The sequence below is a fragment of the Lampetra planeri genome, chromosome 21 (genome assembly GCF_965212315.1).
Source record: "Lampetra planeri chromosome 21, kcLamPlan1.2.h2, whole genome shotgun sequence".
In the NCBI taxonomy this organism is placed as follows: domain Eukaryota; kingdom Metazoa; phylum Chordata; class Hyperoartia; order Petromyzontiformes; family Petromyzontidae; genus Lampetra; species Lampetra planeri.
The window spans coordinates 6,267,831-6,293,753 of NC_136127.1; the positions used below are offsets into that span (position 1 = coordinate 6,267,831).

The 25,923-nt window shown below is 43.3% G+C and overlaps 1 protein-coding gene across 3 annotated transcripts in view; it reads left to right on the forward strand.

The window, feature by feature from the left end:
* The window catches only part of LOC144724566 (catenin delta-2-like), a 279,333-nt gene extending 257,114 nt beyond the window's left edge, over nucleotides 1-22,219 (forward strand). For all 3 annotated transcript variants that reach the window (XM_078603836.1, XM_078603837.1, XM_078603839.1), the window contains 4 exons: nucleotides 9,886-10,009; nucleotides 11,206-11,343; nucleotides 12,123-12,202; nucleotides 13,011-22,219. In XM_078603836.1, coding sequence (XP_078459962.1) covers nucleotides 9,886-10,009; nucleotides 11,206-11,343; nucleotides 12,123-12,202; nucleotides 13,011-13,358 — 690 coding nt within the window. In that variant the 3' untranslated portion in view covers nucleotides 13,359-22,219. The remainder of the gene's footprint in view (nucleotides 1-9,885; nucleotides 10,010-11,205; nucleotides 11,344-12,122; nucleotides 12,203-13,010) is intronic.
* The last annotated feature ends 3,704 nt before the right edge of the window (nucleotides 22,220-25,923 follow it).

The following is a 25,923-nucleotide window of genomic DNA, read 5'->3' on the forward strand; positions in this document are numbered from 1 at the left end:
GGTCGCAGCTTAATCTTACTTTGGCGTGCGGTGGGGGTAGGGTTATGTGACTGATTGATTAAGCAGGGTCTGGTTAGGGTTGAGATGACATGCGCCTTGTGTATGTGTGTCAGTGTGTACTCTGGTTTCTGGAGACACTTATCTGTATACACACCTACCACTGTTGTGTGCATATATGTGCGTGTGGTTGGAGCAATAGCGTAGTGGTTAGCACACTGTACTATGAACCCGGCAGCCTGAGTTCGATTTCCAGCCACGGCTATCATCAGTGGTGATTATCTAAACCGGTCCTGGGCCTCCTCTCGGTCAATACAACCTTCAATGAGTACCTGGTGTGGTGTTTAAAAAAGGTGGCCAGGCTTGGTGCTTGTCACACCATCCCCTCGTGTGCCATGCTGTCCGTTGTAGGTGCTCGTTAACAGCGCTTGCCCCAACAGCTTGTGCAGGCTATAAAGGGGACCTTTGTCTTTGTGGTGAATGTGTTCCGCGTGTCTAAAGTTTGCCGGTGATGGCGAGCGCACGTAAATACGCATGTGCATTCGTCCACATGCGCTTCACGCGTACGTCCTATGTTAGAGAGGATGCACACTTGTGTTCATAACGGGTGTAGAAGTTTCAAAATGTATTTTACGAAGCAATGCCTTGAACCCCAAGACGGCCTCTCTCCAGGAGCCAAAGCAGTGGCAGCGCTGCCCTTAATTAAATGCCGATACGTATCATCGTGCATTACTGCGGAGATGCCATGCGGTCGTGCTCTCTGAGATTAATGACACTGCCAGGACTGTAAAGCATGCGCTAGCCACTGCGTTTCATGTTTATGTTTCTAAAACGGTGGCTGTTATTGAATTAGGCTTAGCATTATTTGAACCCCATTGAAAAACTAGAAGATTAAATTGTTTGGAAAGAGTGTTACATTTTTTTGTTGTTGTACCCCTTGCATTATCATTTTTATTGTCAGAGGTCATTTAATAATGATATTTTTATTGCTATATTCACATCGTTTTAGTGACACCTAATTGCTTATGGCCTCGCTTAATTCAGGAGAGAAAACAAATCACATTTCACTGACAGCACCGTTTTCCTTATCTCGACTCAAATCACTGCGTGTGTATGTACCGTAATGTATTGATATGCTGATATAATGCGATCGATATTGCCCATGGACAAGTCACCATGAATGTGCCCAATCGTGTCTCATTTTAGAAGCTGAGCAGGTGTAAGCCTGGTTAATTCCTAACTTAGAGACCCCACTGAGCATTACCAGGGGTTATAGCCTCGGACTGCGAGGTGACCCAGGAGATGGCAGTGTTGAGTGTTACCGCTATTACGTATGACTTTGTCCAAGTACTCTGTTTCTTCAACATAAAAAAACCACTATTTAAATGCAATTAGTAAAATATCCCAAATACAGGATGTACCTGTAAAAGTGTTCTGAGAGTAAGGCTTTCCTCTAGAAATAGAATCAACATTATTATTACTGTATATAGGTGCATTGAAAATGTGAATGCTTTTTGTTTACTCTTAAAACCAGTGGAGGCTTATTAATGCACACTTCACATCGTAAGGGGTATTCAGCTCGTATAAAAAAATATTTATGAAGGATCTTGATTTTAAGGAAATTGCAAATGTTGTGGGAAATTAGTCGGATAAGGGGTCGAGGTTTTATTGAGCTGCTTTGGGATTTGTATCCATCATGCCCAGGGTTAGCAACTCGATAAAGATATAATTCAAAGAGCACTTTCAAACATTCCCTCATACTTTGCCATTGATATTCAACCTCAAGTGTTGGTGAAAAAAGCCATGGCAATGTTTACTGCTTAAATTAAAAGGGAGGCTAAAGGGACAACAATGTTTAATTGGCAGTTGCTGGTTAATTAATGTTCTAAGGCATTCCAATTATCTATAGTACATCCATAACAATCCTTAAATTATGGTAGGGGAAATTAATATGTTCATAAATTATGAACGGCTCGTGTGATTTATTGCCTCGGGGTGCTCGACGGAGCTCTTCTGCCTCACTTGGCCTGGATGAAACGTTCCGGCGTGTAAATTCTCAGTGCAGCCCAGAGGAGCAAGGAGAGAGGGAGTGGCGGAGGTGGGGGGGATGGATGGCGGAGGCGAGGGGGGGGGCGATGGATTGCGGAGGGAGTAAAGAAGTGGAAGTGGGGGGGGGGAGTTGGGCTGCAATGAGTGGACGGGGTTGGGGGCTGCAGCGGCTTGACACTGAGTCACTGCGTTTATAAAAGCAACGAGTGTTCTGGGGGGTGTACTTTCCGGAGCCTCTCTCTGCAAAATTAGCTTGCATGTGCTGTGCCTCTGCTTGACACCGGGATAATTATGCATCTTGATTGAGAAGGAGTAATGCATTTCTGAGTGGTAGGTATGTGTGCAGAATATATTTTTTTCTATAAACGTCAAATGGCGTAAATACAGTATCTGCAAGCAGTTTGGTCTATTCAAGTTGACTTACATTTCCTATGATAATGCATAAAGACAATTTGCTTGATCTACCATTACATAGCATGGCAGAGTAGGCCAAATACTCTTGACATGTGCCCTCTAGAGCTGCCTGTAGTGGAGATCCTTTGACCAGGTGTGGTGTGAGCAGGAAATTGCAGGGCTGCACCTTTACCTTTGTCACTATAACCCAGCGCATTGGAGTAAATCGATCACTAATTGCACAACACCTTGATCCGCACCTGCACAGATGAGGTGGAACGATGCGTTGAGTCATCGGTTAATAAACTTAATTTGGAGCTTTCGTGACTGCAGGAATTACTCTTTGGTTCTTTCGGTAAAGTCACGTATAAAGAGAAAATAATAAATTAAATACTAGCATACAACGTTTAGATTGCAACACAAGCAATCAACATCAGGTATAAATGAAATAGAAACACAAATCTAGTATACTTAGAAATGTATTGTTTCTTAAGCTCTCTCTGCTTGCATCGATATACATGCATAGGGATTGGTGTTTTTCAATTCACATATGTTATATACTATGTGGCCCAAAAGTTAGGACACATAAGATTGTTGTATTTATTTTAACAAATAACATAGGATGGTTTTATTTATTTTAACAAATGTTCAAACTGACTTCTGTTAACATTAATGCACGCATTTATCCTCTTTTCAAGTTCATGGAAAACTTAATCAAGATTACAGCCGTCTTCAGAAAAATGCACCCGACCATGGCAAGAACATGTACATTCCAAATATATCCAGGCATGAGAGTTTGGGATGAACCCACGACCTCCTGCATACTAGGTGAGGTAAAATCGAGTCATGACTATTCGCGTAACTGCTGGGGGACGGATGCAACGCTCCACTACCCTGCTATATTGGCCAGGGTCCTGCTATGAATGTGCTTATTCATATTCCTCATTGCCTAATAGCGTTTTTGCTGGGCTTTTGTCTTTGTACTCACTCGTTAAAATATACCCAGTGGGTGGATATATGAAATAGGTCCATTCGTTATGAGAATAAATCTGCAGTCTCAACGACAAACTTACACAACTTCAGTTGGGTAAATTTCGGTTTAAAGCTTTCGTGACTGCAGGGATTCATCTTCTTGGTTCTTTTGGTAAAGTCACGTAGAAGGGAAATAATAAAATAATAAAAATAAAACAATAAAATAATTCTCACGACGTTTCGGCCACAACGCAAGCAGCCGTCCTCAGGTGAAGACCAGGTCTGTCAGACGCTGTCTCCCCGACAGACCTGTTCTTCACCTGAGGACGGCTGCTTGCGTTGTGGCCGAAACGTCGTGAGAATTATTTTATTATGTTTTATTTTTATTATTTTATTATTTCCCTTCTACGTAACTTTACCGAAAGAACCAAGAAGATTCAGTTGGCTAGTTTTTGGTCATGCCGATATGAGATTAATTTGCAGAACGGAGCAGTGGCGAAGTGGTGAATCGCACTGCGTTATGACCCTGGCGAGTCACGTTCGATTCCATGCCCATGGCTAACATCCCATGGAAAGTGACTATCTGATTGAATCTCCAACTCGCCCTTGATGAGCGTGGTGAATTATGGTTAAACAAGCAGCATTACTCGTGCAGCATGGGGAAGTCTTCCTCCAGCAGTGGATTGACGAAGGGCTGCAAACTAATAATGAAATTATTATGATCATCTGCATTGGACACGCTTAGCCAGATAAATACCAGACGTTTCTTTCACCGTTTCTGACAGTCGTTTCCACTGAAATGTGCAGAACATTTGGGATTGTTTTTCCCCAGCGCGGATGAATGTTCATCACCCCCACGTGTTACATTAGCTCAGTTTTGTTAGGGACCTGTCAAATCTGGCATCGCTTCAATTAGTACGTGTGTGGAAATCCGCTACAGTGCCTCATAAGAATTATCCGCTGTCAAACACAATCTATACGGAATAAAACACAAAGGCTTGCATTATTGGCAAAGCATTCACAACACCATGTGGAATTATCAAATAATGCAATTACCGTTAAGGATCGTTTCTAAATAATTATTTCAGACCGATGAACATATCTCACGATTGCAAGGACAACAGCAATCGTAAAAAGGCAATATATTTTATCGCTTTGGATTACACATAGGCACAGATTGTATGTCGCGATGATTAAATGATAATTTCTCTTCTTGTGCAATGTGTATGCAACATGGTAAAATAACAATCTACGACATTGCATTCATTCTGCTTGGGAAGCAAAGAGTTGTTTAATATGAAATAGGGACGGCTTAATGGCTTCGATTTGCATAGAGTGAGGATGAGCCCCCCCCCCCCCCCACGTTGAGTCCCTCAACACCGCACCTTCTCACCTCCATCAACCCACCTCAAAACCCCGATGTACAACAATTTGCTCCCAAGCCTGTCGAGTAGCCCCCACCAATCATCATCTGCACAGTTTAAACCCACGCTGGGAGGTTGGGCTACGCGGTGGGGCTGCTTAATAGCTCAAATCCCGCTAATGAGTACGCCGTGTCAACATCGCATCGGTTCACGGGCTGTCCTACTGGTGCATGCAGCAGCAGCAGCCCCTCTGGATTCGTCCCCGCTCAGCTGGTGGATGTAGATTATCTCGTGTCTCGTGTTTCTCGCCTTCAACACAGAGGCCACCGCGGCTAAAGAGTGTAGCGTTGAGCAGCATGAAGGCACGCTTTCGGATGCCCCCGCGGTCCCAGCGAGCCATGGGGCCATTGATTGGTTTGGCTCTGAAGACAAGATAATCTCATTAACCCGGAGTTTTATGCCTTCGAGCTCATTCAGCTGAATGCAGTTTGTTTATGATGTGATCCGCATATTTACAGTGCTTACTTTGGCCATGAGATTGGATCGTGGTAGCCTGTACTTGCATGGTGTGTGACCGATTCTTGCCTGAAATATGCTGACCCTTGACCCGAGAATCATATAACAGTACAACTATTGTCTGTAGGCTTTCACGATTGTGCTATATGGCTCTCCGATGTGTTTTCAGATTATACCGGATGTTGAACACCATGATGTTGTTTTTCTGCGTTGCTGGAAGCTTCTTAAGGAACTGAATTGGTTCAGTTACAGAAAAAAACTCCCAGCATGCACAGCAAAATGTCAGATATCATGCCAAACAACATGCACTATAACCCGAAAACCTATCGGAGAGCCATTCAAGAGTAAGTTTTAGTGATACAAAAAATCGAGACACCAGCTTAGTGAACAAGCAGGAAGAAAAAAAACTGTACCTAAATGTAAAGTAGCGTTAATTGTTTATATAACATAATAATTTTCCGAGTGAAATCCAGATTCTGAAAGTCAGAAATCGGTTATGCCGGTAGCTTCGTTCAAACCCCATGGCACATGCAACTCTGATTGGTCAGCGGAAGCCATATTGAGGCACCAACGGCAAAGCTAAGTCATTGCGTGGTACAGCACATTCCGGCGTGAGAAGGTTAAACGTTGAGTTTTATATGGGCGCCACGGGGTGACCAGCCCCTCCCCACCCAGCCCCACCCCTCCCACCCCCCACCCAGCCCCACCATCCCTACCGAGCCCCTCCCCACCCTCCCCTCTCCACCCAGCCCCACCCCTCCCATTTTTTGAAGCACGACGGATGGACACAATAATCCCTGTGTGCTGGTGGAACCAGGTGGTTTAGCAGTTCAAAGGTAAAGGTGCAACCTTGTTATTGTTAGCTCAGGCCACTGCTGTTGGGCTTCCAGTCGAGGGAGCTCTAGAGGGGATTTTAACTCTTTCACACTGGCTAGATTTATTTGAAGAGGTGAGAGTACCCACACACTGGATTTAATCAAATTGGTGATGGCTGCAAGTAACAGACCTCGTATTATTACGTTAGAATACTACCACCACCTACCCATTTAGACTCATTTATGTCTTCTACGTAGGTGAGTTCGCAACAGAATCCTGTGACATCTTATTTGTGGCTGCATTAACGTTGCGCTGAAGTCCAGCCACAGTTGTCCCCAAGATCATTTGGCAAACAACTGATGAAATATGCAGGTGTGTGTGTAAGAGAATGCTTTGGATATGTTTTCGACAAAAATCTATGCTGTTAAACTTTAATTATCCAACTTTTGTGTTACATTTCCGTAAATGAAGTATGACCCTTCCTGTATCCTTCAAGAAGATTATTGCTGTGAAAATGAACGTAGTTATGGGTGGCGCGGGGGGGGGGGAGAGGGATGTCCCAGATAAAACAAACACATAACGCAAAACATGTGTAAATTAGACCATAAAAACGTGTCCCGTTTCTAACTATGCAGAATGGGGGTGATTGCAAAATATTTTGTCTGTTTTTTTGTTGCTTATGTAAGCGGGTCTTTTTTGCTGAAACGTTTGCCAAGTCACAAAGAAGTACATGGGGTCATTACCTCTCAAGGAAGCCAGCGTGCCTCTGTATTTGTGTGTGCTATGAAGAAGGGCCACGACCCCCAAGCGTTGCTTGTTATGTTTTTGTTTATCTTTTAAGGCTGAGGTCGGTTTTTTCAGTTTTCAGTTTCATTAATTAGGTATAGCCCTTGTGAGCCATGCGGCTCTTGAATCGGGTGCAACCGCAACAAACAAAAACATGAACAAGGAGCATCTTAAAGTGACTACGCGCAACAGAAACATCCAGGAAAAAGCAGCAAAGTCTTCCAGAAAAAGCACCGTATATCAACGTTGTGTGCAAAAATCCCAGTGGGATGCAAGTCAAGCAATAACAACCATAAGACAATTTAGATTAAAGTTATCAGTCTACCTCTGTATTACAACAAACAAATATAGCTAAACCAAAACGTTTTCGAAATCACCAAAATAAAGCTATAAAAACAATGTAACAGTGATCTTAGGAACTGTGATTCAAATTTAACAATAAAACAATATACATAACATGGACGACCAAACTTTGCAGCCATAGCTGGCAGCATGAGTCACTCCATAATAGCAGGTGTATCAGTAGGAGTATCAACATTTTAAAAATAATAGAGACCTATAGACCCATACTCAGAGGCCGATAGAGACTTACTCATAGAGACTTACAAGGACCCATACTCATTAAGACCCATACTCAGAGGCCCAAACTCATAGATACCCACAGAAACCCAGACCCATACTCATAGACTCACAGACACCGACAGAGACCCATACTCCTAGAGATTCAGTTATAGAGACCCACAGAGAGCCCTACTCAGATACCCACAGAGACCCATAGACCCACACTCAGATACCTTAACTCATAGAGACCCACAGAGACCGATACTCAAAGAGACCCAGTCAAAGAAACCCACAGAGGACCTATACTCATAGATATCCACAGAGACCCATACTCACTCACAGACACCAACAAAGACCAATACTCAGAGACCCACAGACACCCACAGAGACCCACAGTTTACACCACTTCCTCCCTACGGTCTTCCCGGGGGAGAGCTTTTGCCTTTGTGAGAATGGAAACCACCTCCACCACCTCCACCCGCACCAGCGCCACCAGCACCATCACCACCAGCACCATCACCACCAGCACCACCATTACCACTATCACCGCTATCACCGCCACCAGCAACACCAGCACCACCATCACCACCAGCACCACCACCACCAGCACCACCACCACCAGCACCACCATTACCACTATCACCGCTATCACCGCCGCCAGCAACACCAGCACCACCAGCACCACCATCACCACTAGCACCACCATCACCACCATCACCAGCACCACTACCACCACCGCCAGCACTACCAGCACCACTACCACCAACACCGCCACCAGCACCACCACCACCACCACTCACATCTTCTTCTGTTGATTAATGTGTTGAGTTAGTTTTAATAACCCAGAGTTAATTGTTCGTGAATTCAGCTGTTCCTGTTGTGTTGCCTAACTTTAAAAATCTGGCATGGTTTCACACTTCCAGATGTTGCTGTGTGAAATAAAATAGGTCTTCAATATGTAAAAATGTTATCAACTCGAGATTAATTTGTTAATATAAATTGCACAACTGCATTTTTCGTGAGTTTTTTTTTATATTTAACAGGACATTTAGAAACGTATGGAATACATTACCCAAAAGTTGCGTTTAATTTGTGTTTATATAGCTCATGATTTTTGGCAGTGTCACTTGCTCTCTGGTTCCAAATATTTCTGCACTTGAGTGAATTCTGCTGGCATGTAACAATTCATCTGCCCAGTTCCCTGCAATTAAATTATTCTCCAACAATTTGGGATGATTCGATTTCATAATAAACATTTTTTTCATCCAGTTTTTACTCTCTTCATTGTATTCTCCGTCTCCTGTGTTATGTCTTTGTGCTGTTATCTTAACCGGAAATAAATAATACATTCAGTGCATTTAGTTAATGCAGAAGAATCATGGAACCATATGCGTCTGATTTGAGCAAGGAATTGTTACGTTAAGTAGGTGTGTAACAATGAATCGTTTCGTCGATTAAACTCGTCAAACTCATAATTCACGCATTTAAGCGTACACTTCAGCATCGATTATTTCTGACATTTGCATCTATTGTAAGTTAAGGGGTTCACTGAATCCTTGCAGCCACTACAATGTTAAAACAATTTGATTTTGGGAGTCAAATCGCGGGTACATCTGCGAGCAGCTCCGGCTGAGCTGACAACTGCACTTGCAGCACCCCCAAGTGGCTAGACGTGAGCATGACTGTGAGCAAGGAATTAAAGAGAGACTCGACAAACGGCGCCAGCTTGCTCTGCTCACGCGTGGAGCTGGCCCTGGTGATTGAAGTCGGAGCCGCTCCATCAAGCATCGCAAATTGGCAGTTTGGCAGTCAGAAGCATCCTTGCAGTGCTGCCCTCATCCCTCATAAACGATGTTGCTGCGCAAGTATCTGGCTCGGACTCCACTTTTGAGTACGGAGCGTACGGTGCGAAAATCTTTCGCACCGTACGTAGCCAACCGTGATAATCGGAAGTGTGGGGGAAGGACATCAATAACTAAACACTAAAAGTAGTTCGGAAGAGTTGAGTTAATGTATGTATGCATCTTCTTGGTTCTTTCGGTAAAGTCACGTAGAAGGGAAATCATAAAATAAAAAAAATATTTTAAATTTTTTTTATTTTCCTTCTACGTGACTTTACCGAAAGAACCAAGAATATGAATCCCTGCAGTCACGAAAGCTTTAAATCGAAAAGTATGTATGCATGTACAACTTCTTTGGCACGCCTTGTTGTATTTGGGATGTTTCACGCCTTGGTGTATTTATTGAAGGTCGATTGGCCAAAACGTCGAGGTCTCCGTGTAAAAAGTAACCTGTTATTATCTAAATAGTCTGTTACTTTGTGTATACGTTGACTGAAACAGCAACCTTGATACATGTTGTTTGATGTTGATATCCCTGATGCATGACGCTGATGTCTCTGCTGCCTGGCGCTGATGTCTCTGTGTTGCAGGATGGCTGGAGTCAACAGCACTTCTTGGTCCTCAGCACCATGGAGAGGGAACGGAATAAACCGCGCGCCGTCTCGCAGCCGGCATCTCCCACGCGTGCCACCGCCGCCATCCGCAGCCAGTCGGGTAAGACACACACACCCACACTCACAACTACGCGTGCACACGCGCACACGCGCACACGTACTAAGGCAAAGAAACCTTGTAAAGCCAGTACAGACTCGTGGGGCAAGTGTTGTTCACGAACAACTGTGAAGGCCAAACACGACGCACGAGGGGGTGGGTGACCAACACTGACAAGCCACCTTTGTTTCCTCAATGGCGATGTTTCAACACCGCACCTAGCTACTCATTTAAGGCTGAGCTGACCTAAAGGAGGCCATGGACAGGTTTATGCACTACTTGCCACTGATGTTAACTGTGACTACAAACTTAACTCGTCAACCTTGGGAAGGCCTAAGATCAGTTCATATATTGTCTACTGTTATTGGTCATAGGCGGGAATGGAACTTGGGTCACCGGGTTTGTAGCGCAGAGCCATAACCACTGCTCCACCACTCCCCATTTACACACCTACACACACACAGAGCTGTGTGTGAATGAAGGCTGGCATAGCACATGAAGGGGCAGGTGGCCAGCACCATGCCCGGCCACCTTTGTCTCCCTAGTGCCAATGTTTATATACCACACCAGGAACTCTTTTGAGGTGTCGATCTTGGGGGAGTCCCAGGACCAGTTCAGATATTCATCACTGGTGTTGGCCATGAATGGGAATCAAACTCGGGTCGCCAGATTCGTAGCGCAGCGCGCTAACTGCTGCACCACCGCTCCAAACAACCTACACACCTTAGATGCAAACGTATAGGTACATCTACATAGATGTAGACACACGTAAAAATTTAATTGATTGCTCATGATTTATGCAATTGAATGTAGTAGCTCTAGTGCCTGCAGGAGTCAAGTGAACCTTTGACATACAGCATACATGACGCTACAAATTGTCAATTCTCACACGCACGAGTCGCCGCATGTACCTGGCACGTTATATAAAATTTTCACGTCTTACTCATTGCTTGCCTAGTGTGCCACTGTCAGTCTTAAAGCGAAATTGAAAACAAAACTTGTTCCAACACACGCGCACTTGTACCATGTGCATGTTGCATATGACCACGTCTGCATTTTGTGCCGTGCGCATGTGCCACAACAGCACGGCAAACAGATGCGGCCACATACGAGACGGTTGAAGTCTGTGGATGTTGTCTTTGCCCGACTTGCTCGCATGCGTTTTTCTCATGTATATGCGTGTGGCCTCTCGCGTGCAGTGGGCAGTGCCCTCTCCACGGCACGGGACACCTCTAGCTTCCGCGAGTCGCGGCGCTCTGAGTACGAGGCGGTCCGCTCATCCCCCAGTCACCGTAGTAACCGCCCGGAGCTGCCAGTGAGGAGAGACTCGAGCAGGGGTGAGTCGGTGGCTTACTTGCGGCAAAAGGCCTGTACTGCAGGCCTTCAGCTCTCAGTTTAATTAAAATACATGATTACTCCTCTGCGATAAGGTTCCAATGGAACTAACAAATTAAGGCGTTATTTGAAGGGAGAGTTTTCGATGGCTTGTGAACGTGTCACAAATCTAAAGGGGAGCTCATTCATTAAGTGCTACGTTTGTAACCGACGCAAATTGTGCATTGTTCTGGAGGCGGAGGCGAAGCCTTCACAAAGCACATTGCAACTGTGCATAACTCCGCATGAAACAGTGAGAGGGACGGGACGGCAGGCCCCCTTTAGCTAAGGGTTACTCCGTGCCACACCTGTCGGATGGTACAGCTGCATTGGGTGTATCCCGCGCAGATGTCTACGTCGGTTCGTACGAGTTCCGTGATGCGCTGTAACGCATCACGGAATTAAATAAAAACAGTGAGAGGAACATTGCCGAGTCCCACTTTGGTGTTCCAGGAGAAAACTCACGCCCTATGCCGAGTTTAAGCACTGACAATAAAACGGCTGCTGGGTCAACTTTAACACGGGCATCGCATCAATTCCAACACGTTAACCACTGCTGCCCACCGCGTTACTAATTTTTCTCCATACCCATCAGTAACCCATGTGCTGGTTGTTGTGTGAGTGTTTTTGGTTGTTGCTTTGTGCGCAGCTGTTGGTTTTGTGTGGAGTGCCAGGAATTGTTTTGTGTTTTAACAAAGTTTGTTTGGGACACCCATCGCGTAATCCTCCTTGTCTCGCACAGGACTCCCCCCCCAGCCTTGCGCCGGCACTTACAGAAGTTCTTATGCCTCCCAAAATGTGGAGGATCAATCCCACACTCAGGTACCGGCTTCCATTGCCTCTTCTGCTCTAACATCATTGGCAGGCATCGTAGTCTTGTGGTTGGCCCCCGGCTGAGGATTGGTGATATATATGGGGTTGCAAATAAATATGGCCCTTGGGTTTTTTTTCTTATTCACTGAATTATAAGTGTATAGACTCAACCAATGGTTTACCTATGTTTAGGAGATAGATGTTCAGGTCAAATGGTTTTTACTGTCTGTGGAAAAGTCGCCCAGACTTTGGAGTGTGGTATGGAGCACAATAATCTTTGTAACCTTAGATTTGCATATGATAGGCTAAAGGGGCAATTATACATCGAAAAGACACCAATGAAACAAGTATTTACTTTTTTTTTACCAAGCAAGACATTTTTTTTATCTTATTGTATCTGTTTATAATGGACACATTGTTATTCCTTACACTGAAATGCTGACCAAAATAGACAAATTTCAACCAACCATTAAAAGTAATAAGAATATTATAGTAACGAAAGCAGCAAAATATAAAGGGGAAATGTCAACAAACATGAAATTATATGTCTTTCTTTTCTAAACCGAACACATTTGGGAAAAAGACGTATGGATTCTAAAAGGATTAATAATTGCAACACTATGATGCCTGATCATTACTTTCACTCTAACACTGTTGTGCAGTTCACTTATTAACAACGGACCAATTAGCATTCGTATTCTTTTGCCTACGATGTGTCCTATCCTAGTTTTTCGCCATTTAAAGCGGAATCGTATTTAACTTGCCGTTTTTAACTCCGCGTGTCTCCACCGCGTCACCACCACCGCGGTTTGCACAGACAACGATGAGAGCGACGCTGGCGGAGAGACAGCGGCGGGGCGACCCGTCACGCCGTGACTACGAGGCGGTGTACTGGACGGCGCGCCCGGCGCTGCCCGGCGCCAACGATTCGTTCTTCGACGAGCGGCTGCACTTCGCCGGCGACGCGTGCGGGACCCACGCGCGCCATCCCCCGCCCGGCACCTCGGCCAACTACGTGGAGTTCTACAGCACGAGGCGCGCGGTGGCGCACGCCGCCCCCGCCGCCGCAGCAGCCACCGGCGCAGTCGCGACCGCCGCCGCGGTCACCGGGAGGGGCAACTACGACTCGCTGCACTACCGCGATGCCACGGACTCCTGGGTGTGAGCGCCGGTCCGGTCCCGCGCGGAGTTGCCGAGCCGCTGCCTGCGCGTGTGCGTGTGCTTCAAGCGAGAGGAAAATAAATATTTTTTTTTTCACAGGTGTGGTGTTTGCTAGTGGATACGATGGCCAACATTTGCTGATTGCCAATGTGTTGGTTTGATATGTAGAGTTTATTTTTTTTCTTTCATCTTTGGATTGATTTTTTTCTTCTCAAGAGTATTGTGTTTGCTAGTTCACATAATTTGCAGACGTTTAAAGGCTGATTCATGTCCACCTCCGCAGCCATTGACCTTATGGTTATTATGCTCGGAGGAAACATTTTTATTTTGTTTTATGATGTTGAAGAAAATAATTTTACTAGACGAGAGGGGGAAGGGGGGATGTGGAGAAAGCATTTTATCTACATATAATTCTGCATTGCTGTGTAATGATGCAGCTCTGCGCAATGTGCGTGTACAAGGGGCAGTTCTAACGATCTCTTTGTACTGTGTTAAGTTTGGGTCTAAAGACAGCGGACACATTACATTGGACCACTGTTGTTGTCTTTAAACATGAACTGAAGATTCTGCTTTAAAGAAGGCAGGTTAAGGTTGTCTTTTCTTTTTTAAGTGAACAAATGAATCCGATTAATTTAATATTGACAGGTTAATGGGGTCAGATTATAGATGTGCAAACACAGGGGTAGGTTATAAGGCCCCTCTTAAGACGTGTGTGTGCATTCGTGCTTTTTCATACAGGTGCATACGTGTGTTGATACCAGTATGTAAATCTGTCAATGGGCGTGTGCACATGCGTTAACCTGAACTCTGATGTAAAATATTTTTCGTGCCAGAGTGGCTTTAAACTCTTAATATTATTACAACTGTCATTGGCATCATTTTGCTTTTAATCTTTACCTTGGAATTTAGTTGCCATAAACTGTGGCAATTTATCTTCTGTACTGCCACTACCTTCAGCCTCTTGTGAATATGGTATTTTAATTTCAGTCAGAGTTTTTGCAATATTTCTTTCACTGTCACCAAACACACGTATTAGTGAATTACATTGTATTTGCTAAAATGAATTATGTTGATGCACACATCAATGAAGGTTATGGGTGACGTGACAAAGAGAAGACATTTTATTTTAAGTAAAAGCAACCCCCCTCCCAACCCTTTTTTTTATTAAACATTCCATGCTGTGTGGAGCATTTGATTTGGAGCGTACCATGATGGCAAACGTGGGAAATATGGGTGGAAAACAAAGGGACATTACATTGGTGCATGATTAATAAATTGAATGGGTTATGAAACCCATTTCGTTATCTGTCCCATGGCAAATGAAATGTGACGTTTAAGTATAAAACATTATCACTGACTTTCAGCGGTGGCTCATGGCTCTAATATGTTGATAGCAACGACCTTGGCCTCTGCTTTTTCAGTCTCAGGTGACGCGTTCGTGTGGATTAATTGGCGATTGGAACACGGTGGCTGTGGTGATTTCCTCAGCACATGCAGTCCTGTGCAGCTTGCCAGAAAACTGGTCGACCGTTGGGTGACAATGGTGCATTATGCAAGTTGCCTTCGCATTTCAACGATTAAATATGCCTGTACACGTCAAACCAGATTGCAAAATCCAGTCGCTTCCTGAAAGTGGAGCCGTGAGCTGCCAACTGTTGACTAGAAGTAACGCTAAAATGCCAAGCCTACTGATTTTTAAGGGGCAAGCTCCCGATTTTAAAACCCTTGTGCCGCATTTTCAAAGCAAGGATTGCATCACAACTGAAACAAGAATACGTAATTCATAATGCGGTAAATTTAGCCTTGAAAATGTGTACAGTTAACGGGTTTAAAAATTACAATCCTACCACTTAATCGATTGGATTGGCGAGTATGTAGTAATATTGTAATTTCGTTAAAGTGAGAGGCTGTGATTTAAAAACGTGCGTTATCACCATGTAATATGGACCCCAATCTGTATTATGTTTTCAAATGAATCGTGTGTGAAAGCATTTTTATTTTGGTTCAAATTTTAGCCATTTAATGGCCATTTTAGTTTGTCTCTGTGGTCGAGATAAATCAGGTTTCATGATTGTATTGTATTTACAGATGTAACTTTACATTTCTTGCATTCCAAATATCGGGGAAGATTTGGCACAGGAACTTGGGCGTGTCTTTTTTTCTTACCTAAACAGGGTCTTCTACTCGCAATACATTGCAGTCACTAAATGTAAAAATGAATGCTTAATTTCATTCTTACTAATTTAAATTGAGTTGACTCAAAATATTTTTTTATTTACATAACAATATTTTCATAATTGCCACGATTTTGACAAATAATTCGGATACTAAAATAACACATGTCATATAGATCTCAAAACAAAATATTTCCACCTAAAATAGCTATGAGTACTGACCAGGCAGATTGTATCTGATTTCCCATTCAACACCCCGCTCTGTATATGAAATGAATCCCTTCAAATACCCCACACAGTCTGTGGTGGACTGTACCATTTTTGTATGTAAAGGTGCAGTTTTAGCCTAACAAGTCCCCACATAGTTGTACTCTGTTTGGTGACTGAAGTTGATTGACAGGTCTCTGTGCTCTGCCAGTTCCTCTTACATTCTTTCTTATTGCTGACAGGAACTCCACGGTCTTCAGGAGACATGTAGCCAATCACGTGCAAGCATTGTTGTCACATGGCAATTTATAAACCAGTCGATTGAATTATGGTTGAAATCATACGCTAGGCATCGTCATCTTTCTGCTGCAGGAATTTAAGTGGTTTTGAAATGCTTAGCACGTTGCTGTCAGGTGGTTCGCTATGTACAGATTCACGGTTCTCCTGCTATTGCCGCAGACAAAAAATATATTTTCTCTGCTTGGGTCATTTTTAAGATGGTGGCCTTCATAGATATAATTAACCTTTGTTTTTTTACGGTATATTTAGGTCTAATTTAATTTGGGGTCTTCATAGTGGGGTTAGTGGAATTTAGCTAAGTTTTCACTCAGACAAGGAACGGCAGAATATGCAGAATATTGTAGGAGTTCAAACGAAACATTGGGATCTTACTGCCTAGATTTACATATAACAAAATCGCCCTAAATACACCCAGACTCCTTGATTATTGTAAGCTAAGTAGGGTTTGAGCCTTGTTAGTAATTATTTGGGTGACCACAAAGGCTTGCCGTGCATTGCAGATATTGGACTGCAAAGTGTGGCCGGGAAATGTTGGTGCTGAATGTCACCCCCTCGTATGCATGGTGGATCTTCGGGTACCCTGGTTTATTCCCACACAAAGCCAAAAACACTCTTTAATAGAACTGGAAAAATATCCCAATTCAGCAGGACCCTGGTGAAAAAGTCTTGAGGCTAAGTGAGTTTTGCCTCGGTAACTAAGTTTCATTACCACAATACCTTGATATGAACCACAATACCTTGCTGATGTCGTCAAAGAGCATCAACCATCACGAAAACTCCAGTTATCCTCGTAGCGGCTTTTGGCTAACCATCGAACAAAGAGTGCTTTCAGATGCTCTTCTGCAGCCGTCTGGAACGCTCTTCCGATAGTAGGAAGCCACTAAGCTATGCACTTTTAAATCTAGATTTAAAACTCATTTCTTTACCACAGTTGTTTGTGTTTAGTTTGTTGTCCTTCCCTTGCACCGATTAACACGGTTGGGCTACGTATGTTGCGAAAGAAGTTCAACATACATACATTACTGTAGTAGTATTATACATTCATGTTGGAAATGGCAAATTCAGACAATGACGTGGATTTGGACCGATTGGCTCTGTGCTTTGCCCTCCATGGCCCACTGTGCAGTTTTCTCTTTCATGTTGGATCAGCGTTATTTTTGGATTGTGGCTGGCGGTTGGTGCAGAAAGGTTTTGGTACGTTTACTAGTCTAGTGCGTAGCATGGTGTGTTTGCTGTATTTGAGGGTTATGGGACGTGAACACCCAGCTTTTCGTGGCTGGTAGCAAATTGGGTAGAGAGAGAGCTTGGCTCTGTAAGTTTTCCTAGCCAAGGAAGTGAAAGTCAAGATGGCGTTAATCCCCTATCATTGATATACACATTCACAGGTTTTAAACTGAAGTTTCCTGCATTCTCGTGCGTTGTGACCCAAGAACAAAAATCAATACCCCACACTGTAGCTTGGGAAACATGTAATTATTCATCAACTAGTATATTCACATGTTTTTCAAATACATTTGCATCAGTTAATGTGCATTGAGTGACTGCAACCGTGGTAATGTTTACATGTATACGCAACTTAATTATAGAAAGGAAAATTAATTACTGTATTGTACTATTGCAATTGAAATTGCCTCAAACATTTACAAAGTAACTAACACAACTCACCAAAGCCTATCCGATGCATGATACACTCAAGTTTGTAAGTCCTTGTACCGTAATTTTTGCTCTGTATTTAAGGAACATATTAAGTCTTGGTAACACATGCATGTGATAAAACGACATGCTGTTGGAAAGTATAGTACAGTGTAGAGTGTCAAATGACACTCATTGATGGAGTAAGAACATTTAACACACTAACTTTTTAAAGCGTTTAATGTACAAGACAAGGATGAATCGGTACCCAAGTCTCTGTGCCGTCAGTGATCACAATTAAATGTTTGGATAGTTGCTGGCATTAACAGAAATGGTCAAGTCCCACAAAGGCCTTGGCCTGCCTTAGCTGTGCAAGGCCTTGGCCTGCCTTAGCTGTGCAAGGTTAATGAGCCTTGTGGGATTTTATAAGTGAAAGGGGTTTAACGTGGGTTGGTGGTGGAGGATGGAGATTCGTCTTTTGGCGGATAGGGACGCTAGGATGCTTGGAATGTGCTTGTGAAGGACAGATGGCATGTGATGTAAATGGTTTGCGGTTTGAGAAGCAATTGGTTTCACGGTGTAATTTTATTATGAAATTTACCTTTACACGTGATTATGTAGGAGCCACTTCTAATTATTTGAGATATACACCGTGCGTATGAGTGTGCGTGCGCGCGTTGTACATTTGCTGTTTTGGCGTGAGGGGTGCTGTACAAACTCCAGATAAGTGGCACGACATGCAACTGGTTTAACTTTATTATTTAGCATTGCTCGTTCATATATGGGTTGTATGCGATTTCACTATTGGCTGCCTTCTGTACCTTTGACTTTTTTATACATATAATGAGACTCTGTCTCAAGCCCGGAATATCAGGACGAGCAAAATAAACCGTGGTCCTGCAGCCTTGGAGCAGACACAACGATTTCACATGATGTAATAAAACTATGGCACAGTTTATCAGCAGCAAAACGTGTATCGATCAATGGTTATGTACAGGATTCTCGTGAAGGTTTGTATAGTCTGCATTTTGAAGGATAACACAATGTTTGAGTTGCATTTGGTGGCCAGGTTGGGTGGAATTTGGAAGAATGAAAGGTAGGGACATGTTTTTATGACAGTACCCTTAACGATTGAAGTATTCATCATTATTGCCTCTACCTGTGCGGCCTTACACCTGTGCGCCCTACATATGTATGCTCTACACTTGTGTGACCCTCCACATGTGCGTCAGTCACACTTGTATAGTTCTTTACCTGTATGGCCCTGCACCTGTATGACACCTCACCTGTACCCCCATACACCTTTACAGCCATGCAGCATTCATTAAGGTATCAATATGTAAATATTAGTGGAGTGTAACACTTTTGAAGGTTGTTTTTATTGCCATCATTGTTTAACTTAAAACCATCTTTTTATTGTCCATAGAGAGAACTACTTGGCATATATCATGAATTCAAAGCAGGGGCAATACATGATGGGGGATTTTTTTCTAAAGTGAATCTTAGAGTCCACTGTGATAGGACTAAAACAAGATTGAATGATTATGCAGAAATTAGTTTTTCAAAATGTTTGAGTAAATACTTACATTTTGCGGTTGTCATGTTTTATTTTTACCTTTTTTTTAATTGTGTCATTTTGAAAATGGCTTAGAGTGGGTCTGTGATTACCATTGTTTGAGGCCATGGTGCGCTTGTGATAACTAATTGACAGCTATGATGTGACGGCTATGCATAAAAAGTGTCAGGTATGCATCGGCTTTGGCAGGATTGTAATCATTGGTGTTGGGATAGAAAGTGCTCTCTACTCCTCATGGATCACAGGATGATCCATTTATAGATACCGCACTAAAATGAATGGCAAACATGACAGAGAAGACAACATTTTGAAAGCCTCTACGGCTCCCACCAATCTCAATACACTCATGAAACCTTGTAACATTCGTCTGTCCGTCGTAGGCATCACATTATTCAATCACCTTGTTTGGAAGAAAGTAAATGGATAATTTGAAATCAGTGGAGTGCCTAAATGGATTGTGCTGTTTTTGTTCTATGAAGTGTGGAAGGCGAGGCAGCTAGAAAAATGCAACAAAAACTACTGTTTTGCACCTAGAAACAGGTATTCACATCTGATGTAAATAGTGAATACATTGTGAAGAAAAACATTTTTTTGCCCAAAAAGTTCAACACCACTGACGCAGCATTCTGGTTTTGCCAGGCTCAACTTTACATGGCTACCAGACATTTTACCACGATTTGTGGCTCGTAACCCAAGTTTAGACTCGACCAGGACCCCAGCTTGGGTTGGGGTTCTTTGCCTGTGATCACACAGTGTGTGGTACAGGGACCCCGCTACCACATTGGCTGTAGCAACTAACAGATTTGTGCAAAAAAATTGTAAATTACATGGTTAACTCGACTCCAACTGGACATTACAACACACCACTGTAGCAACATGTGCCAATTTCATGAATAAAACAGTATATGCTATTAATCATCATTTTGCTTTGATTTTAACAGACGTAACTGTGCTTAGATATTGGGAAATGTATTACTTATACCAAAAAGTACACAAAGTAGGTGGTTCGATTATTAATTAATACGATGATAAACAGTGTTTACTTTCAAAAGCAACCTTTGGGTGTTATAGTACCAGAGTGTGAGCTGCGATGACCGTGCCCTGTGTCACCCTATCGAGTTATGCTCCAAATTAAATGCTCTGTGCTGATCGTCCACCAGGTTGAAAACGATGGTAAAGAGCAGTGTATCGGTGCTGTCTGCTCCACGTCTCAACAGCTGTTCTAGAGCTGACGGGTTGAATCGCCTGAAGAATGAATACGTGAACTCTTGACCATGACCCTCCTTGCATAGCCCACGTGGTTCCACTCGATTTGAGTGGTGACTGAGCTGTGGGGCAGAGAACGCGACCCCTAAATCTCGATTCGGCCTGCCATTTTCATTTCACTTCAAAATTCACACATTGGATATGTAAGCAACGAGCCGGGATAGTTCAACCATGTCCGTTTCAATTTTTACACCACCATTTATGAAAATGTACTTGTAATATTGTTGAGGCAGCATCAATATGCTTGGTTTAATGTATTTTAAAGGCTAGGTGTGTGGTGCTGGCTTGGGGTCGTATTAGTTTGTGACACAAGGAGGGGAAATGGGGCAATGTTCTCTGTCCTACGATACCTCTTCTTGTTTCTGATCAATGGATGAGTCTGTGGGCATGGGCTATAAATTTAGCCGTTTCTTTGGCATACTACAGAATCTATAATGCATGCTCTCATTGCATCATTCATTCTACATGGGAGACTACTGTAGATTCCAATTTTGCAGAGGACTTTATTGAGGCCCAATGAAGTGGCAGTGTTTGGTGTGGCTTTGAAATCACTAAAAAGCACAGCGGCCCTGAGAAGGAATGCCCTTCAGGAGGAGGGATTTATATTCTTAGATAATACATTTTGAGCCGTAGTTTGTTGAACACCAAACAAGTTCACCTATTGAGTACACCTGAAATACAATACTTTTTTTTAGGTCTTATTAAATGAAATTCTGTCTTTATATTATACTACAACTGTCTAAGATAGCTGTGCTACTGTTAGAATGCTGATGTCAAATTCCTCGCACAAAGTCGTGGTCAAAACAGGTAACTTATAAACGCATCCATTTCGTTGCCCGATTTGAGTGTAAAGCTGTGTACGGTCCAGTCATGATGACCCGTCCTCAGCGTACGTAAAAGGATAACATTAATATTCGGATTGAATCTTCTTTGCTCACATTGTTATTAAGTTTGCTGTAGCCCACCTACTTGGACAGACAGGTACCGGATGAGACCGTCTTGTCTACAGCAGTACACATTGCACCGAATGCCTTCAGTTGAGAGTGCACAAATATTTAAAAGCGGAAACCGTTCCCACTCCCAATGTCTCCACCACCCACGTCCTGTACATGTCACTGCACACGTGTGACCCTGGCGCAAAACAACTTTTGCGTTGGCACAACCGGGACAAATATGGATTTCCAATTATGTCCTGACAGACGTGTAATAAGAGTGTCAACCCTCTCCACATCGTGGAACGCGGGCCATGGCTATGTGGAGCTGTTCGTGTGCGGGACGTGCACATTGGACTGTTTCTCTGCCGGAGTGCGCAATGTATTACCGTAAAGGCTTTGTTTCACCTTGCCCTAGCCACTGCCATCAAATTCCATTGTATTATCTCACAACGGCTAAAATGCTTCAGAACTCGTTAAATACCAATGAAGCGGAGGGGGTAATTTTCTAAACATGTTTTTGTACCCTTGCATGTCACACCGTGTGCCCTGTACTGTAATGTATATTGGAAGTCATTGAGGTGTAGTTTACAGTCACCCATTGTTGTTTTGAACATGCTATTTTTTCTGTTTTACATTTTTATTGTTATTTTTGAAATTAAAAATAAAAAAACGCATTTGTTCGATTTTGTAATGTAAATGATCACAAGGTGGTGCACAGCACTTCCAGTGTGCATTAACAAAGCGACGTGATAACAAATAAACAGCTGGAAACAAACCAGAGACTCCCTAATTCATTCAGTGTGTGTATATACAATCACCGAGCCATGTGCCACTCTCAGAGCCCTCCATTGAACTTCGTGGACAGTCACCAACAATACGTGACATTGTATGATGCCACAGCTGCCAGTGTCAGCTGTCACGAAGACCCCAATGGTCGAAGTTGGAACCTGACGGCATGCCACAGGGTAAAGCCAGATGGACAGACCGACTGTAGGATTCGCGATAACTGGTTTGGTGCTGATTTTGCCCTTAATGCCTCCCTCCAGTCGCTCTCTGCCAGGCAGTCCTGGCGCAGTTTTTACTGGTAGGAACCTCCTGGTTACACCAGCCCACAGGGGATTATTGTGTCCGTCCGTCCGTCCGTCGTGCATAAAAAAAATGGGAGTGGTGGGGCTGGGTGGAGAGGGGAGGGTGGGAAGGGGCTGGGTGGGGAGGGGCTGGTCACCCCGTAGTGCCCTTATAAAACTCAACGTTTAACCTACTCACGCCGGTTTGTGCCCGCCCTCACAGTCGGGCATATTTGCGGAATACACCACGCCGCAGTTGACCCTGGCCATTGACCGAGCAACCCAACGTTCCTACCAGCTCCCTCCGCAGGACAATGTGTTTGGACGGCAGTGGGTGTCGTGATGAAAAACGTGCGGCAGGTTGATTTTGGAGATCTTCATGAACTGCATTCATGACTACACCCCCTCATGGTGACTTGAGACCGAACTTCCATTCACCGATTCACTTCTGTCGTGTTCGCCTTGCCACTGGACAATCGCTTCCGTATCAATCGTCATTGACGACTGCTGTGTTTTCCATTGCCATGAACTTCACTTATTGATTTCTCTGCACACGTTGAGCACTCGTCCTTCCAGACTGACTTGTCTCATCCACATTATTAAATTCGGGGCCGTCCATAAATGACGTCACGCACTTCGGGGGGGGCGGTCAGACATTTGTGACGATGTGTGACGAGGGGGGGGGGGTTTGAGAAATGTGACGTCACATCAAAATGCACAACTTTAAATCAATATAGACAACACGTTCTACTTAATTAAATAGACTTTAATAAATGTTTTCTCCTATAACATCAGAGTGCAGCGCCACATTAAATACGCACTACAATGACAATAGTATTAGTTAGACTTTGTAACTTTAGTATAGTTAGACTGTATACCACTTATTTTAGTTTGAAGATTCCTACATGTTGAATGTATGCACCTTCCTGCCATAGTAAATTCCTTGTCTGTGTGAACTTTCATGGTGAATAAAACTCTTACTGATTCTAAATAGTTTAAAGCGATTTGAAGCATGTTTAATTTTTTTTGGGGGGGAGGGGGGGCAGAGCTTTGTGACGTCATTTGAGGGGGGGTCTGACTTTTTGTGACGTTGTGTGACGAAGGGGGAGGGGGGTCAAAAATCGTCCAAAATAGCGTGACGTCATTTATGGACGGCTCCTTACCACACTGCAGGTTCAAAACACTTCTATTTATTTCCTTGCACGGCTCGACTTTGGAACTCTTCCCATCGTATTTTTTTTAAAGGTTGTATGACCTTGCTCAACGTTACGTGTTTCCAGTTGCTTTGTGTTTTGGGTCTTTGGGCCTGTCAACCAGACCCTGCAAGTCTTCTCTCCACGTCATCCGGTGAACGTCCCTTGGCTGTTTTAGAGCAGAGTTTTTGAGGTCGGCATTTGTTCTATTTAGCCATTGCAACCCAGACAGTACTTTACATCTATATACACTTTATGAATCAAATTGTGACAATTATTCTAATGGTAACTTTGTCCATCCAAGCTCAACTCTGCTTAACCTCTGAGAATGTACGAAGTTGGATGCATTCTGGCAAATTTTGTCAAAGGCAAGTTTTTAAAAATATATTTATATTTATTCTTTAGAAAGTTTACCCTCAGACTTGAAACTGATTATGACAAAAACGCTGACTCATTAACCTGAACTTACAGCACCTCAGGCTAATGTTAAAGGCCAGAGGTGGGACAAAGTCATTGTTATGCAAGCCCAAGTCGAGTCGCAAGTCATCAAATTCATGACTCGAGTCTGACTCGAGTCCAAGTCACATGACTCGAGTCCACACCTCTGTTAAAGGCCATATGGGTACGTAACAAATAGGAGAACTGAAGTGGCAAGCTTCCAGGCCATTGCCTGTGTATGCATCAAATTCATCTATCAACGTTGAAGAGGCGACTGCCACCCACCGACACATTATTACGAGTCACGAGCAGAGTGGCCCCAGCACAATTTTCACTCTTTTTCTCTTCACTTTCTCTCGCCCCTCCCTCCAATCTAGGTGTGAATGATGCGCACAATCTTTCCGTAGTGCAGTGACTATAATGTAATGTCTTGCACATTTCATGATTAAAAATCTCATTTCTATTCAACCCCCATTAATTTAATTTAGCACTTTCGGCCTATAGCTAAGAATATGAATGTAGTTGCACTTGTAATAAAATATTCTTATTACCTACAATGCTCTTTTGGCAGCACTACTTAGTGTGAACTATGAATGGCTTAATCCTATTCCTCAAATTCCTTATTTAATAACGTCCAAGTCGAACTGCTTTACTTTTTGTTGAATAATGCAATGAATTCTGCTCTTGCTGAGTGGCTGTAAGGCTACTTGTAGTGATCCTTGGCTTATCGAGACGGGAATGCTCCTGCGTTCTCTCTGAAGCAACAATCCTTCTGCTCTCGGAAAGTTCTGAAGCCTGGGTTTATCCATTCGGAGGTGATTGAAATTGTTTTCTCCTCTGCAGTCCGGTAACTATGGAGGGGGGGTCTCTATTTCATAAAGATTGATACGTCGCCTACTTCATTCTAAAAATATAGTTGTCGTTAACTCGATCTAACCCAAAAAACATGTATTATTAATAATATTAGTCGCGAAAGGCGAAGTGTTTAAATGTATTAATTCGAGCCCCACCCCCCTCTACCCACCCACCCACCTTTGTCCGCCCGGCAATACGATTGGGTTTCATCACCGTTGAATCTCCAGGTTCCGTGTGGTGGGGTAAAGTGTGGATACTCTCGCCTCTTCCAAGATGTCTGGCCATTGTGGAAGAGTAGGCCAAATACCCTCTACAGGGGGCTGACTAGAGCCTCAAGTAGCGGTCTTTCTCGCAGCAGTGATGAAAGCAAGTAATGTGAGATTTGCACCTTTATACCTTTCTTGTTTTAATTACCTTATTTACAGACATAATGAAATGTATTGTATATAATGTCTAAATATACAGCAGGAAATTATAGTCTGAGCAATGCCACATATTGATAATAAACATGACCTTTGTATTCGATGTTTATTTTCCAGCAATTTAACATGATTCATTATGCAGTACGATTCAAGGCGATCCATTTAAAGATACCCCACTAAACACTTTTATTGTACGGTAGTGAAAAAAAACTTTTAATTTAAATCCTCTACACATCTTGTACGAAACTCAATGCACTTGTGAAACATTTTAACATTCCACTGGAAGACATGGTGCCATCGATCTCGCCGAATTCAATCACGCGTTGAGAAAGCAGTGAGAGGATAATTCGATATCTGCGGGATACATATCAACAAAAAACTCAGTCACTAACACGGCCTCAAAAGTATTTCATAGGCGACGTTTCAGAAAGTGACCCTACATCAGCATAACGAAGTACTGTAGAACCAAATAATGTATCCACAGTATTGATGGATCTCCCAGTT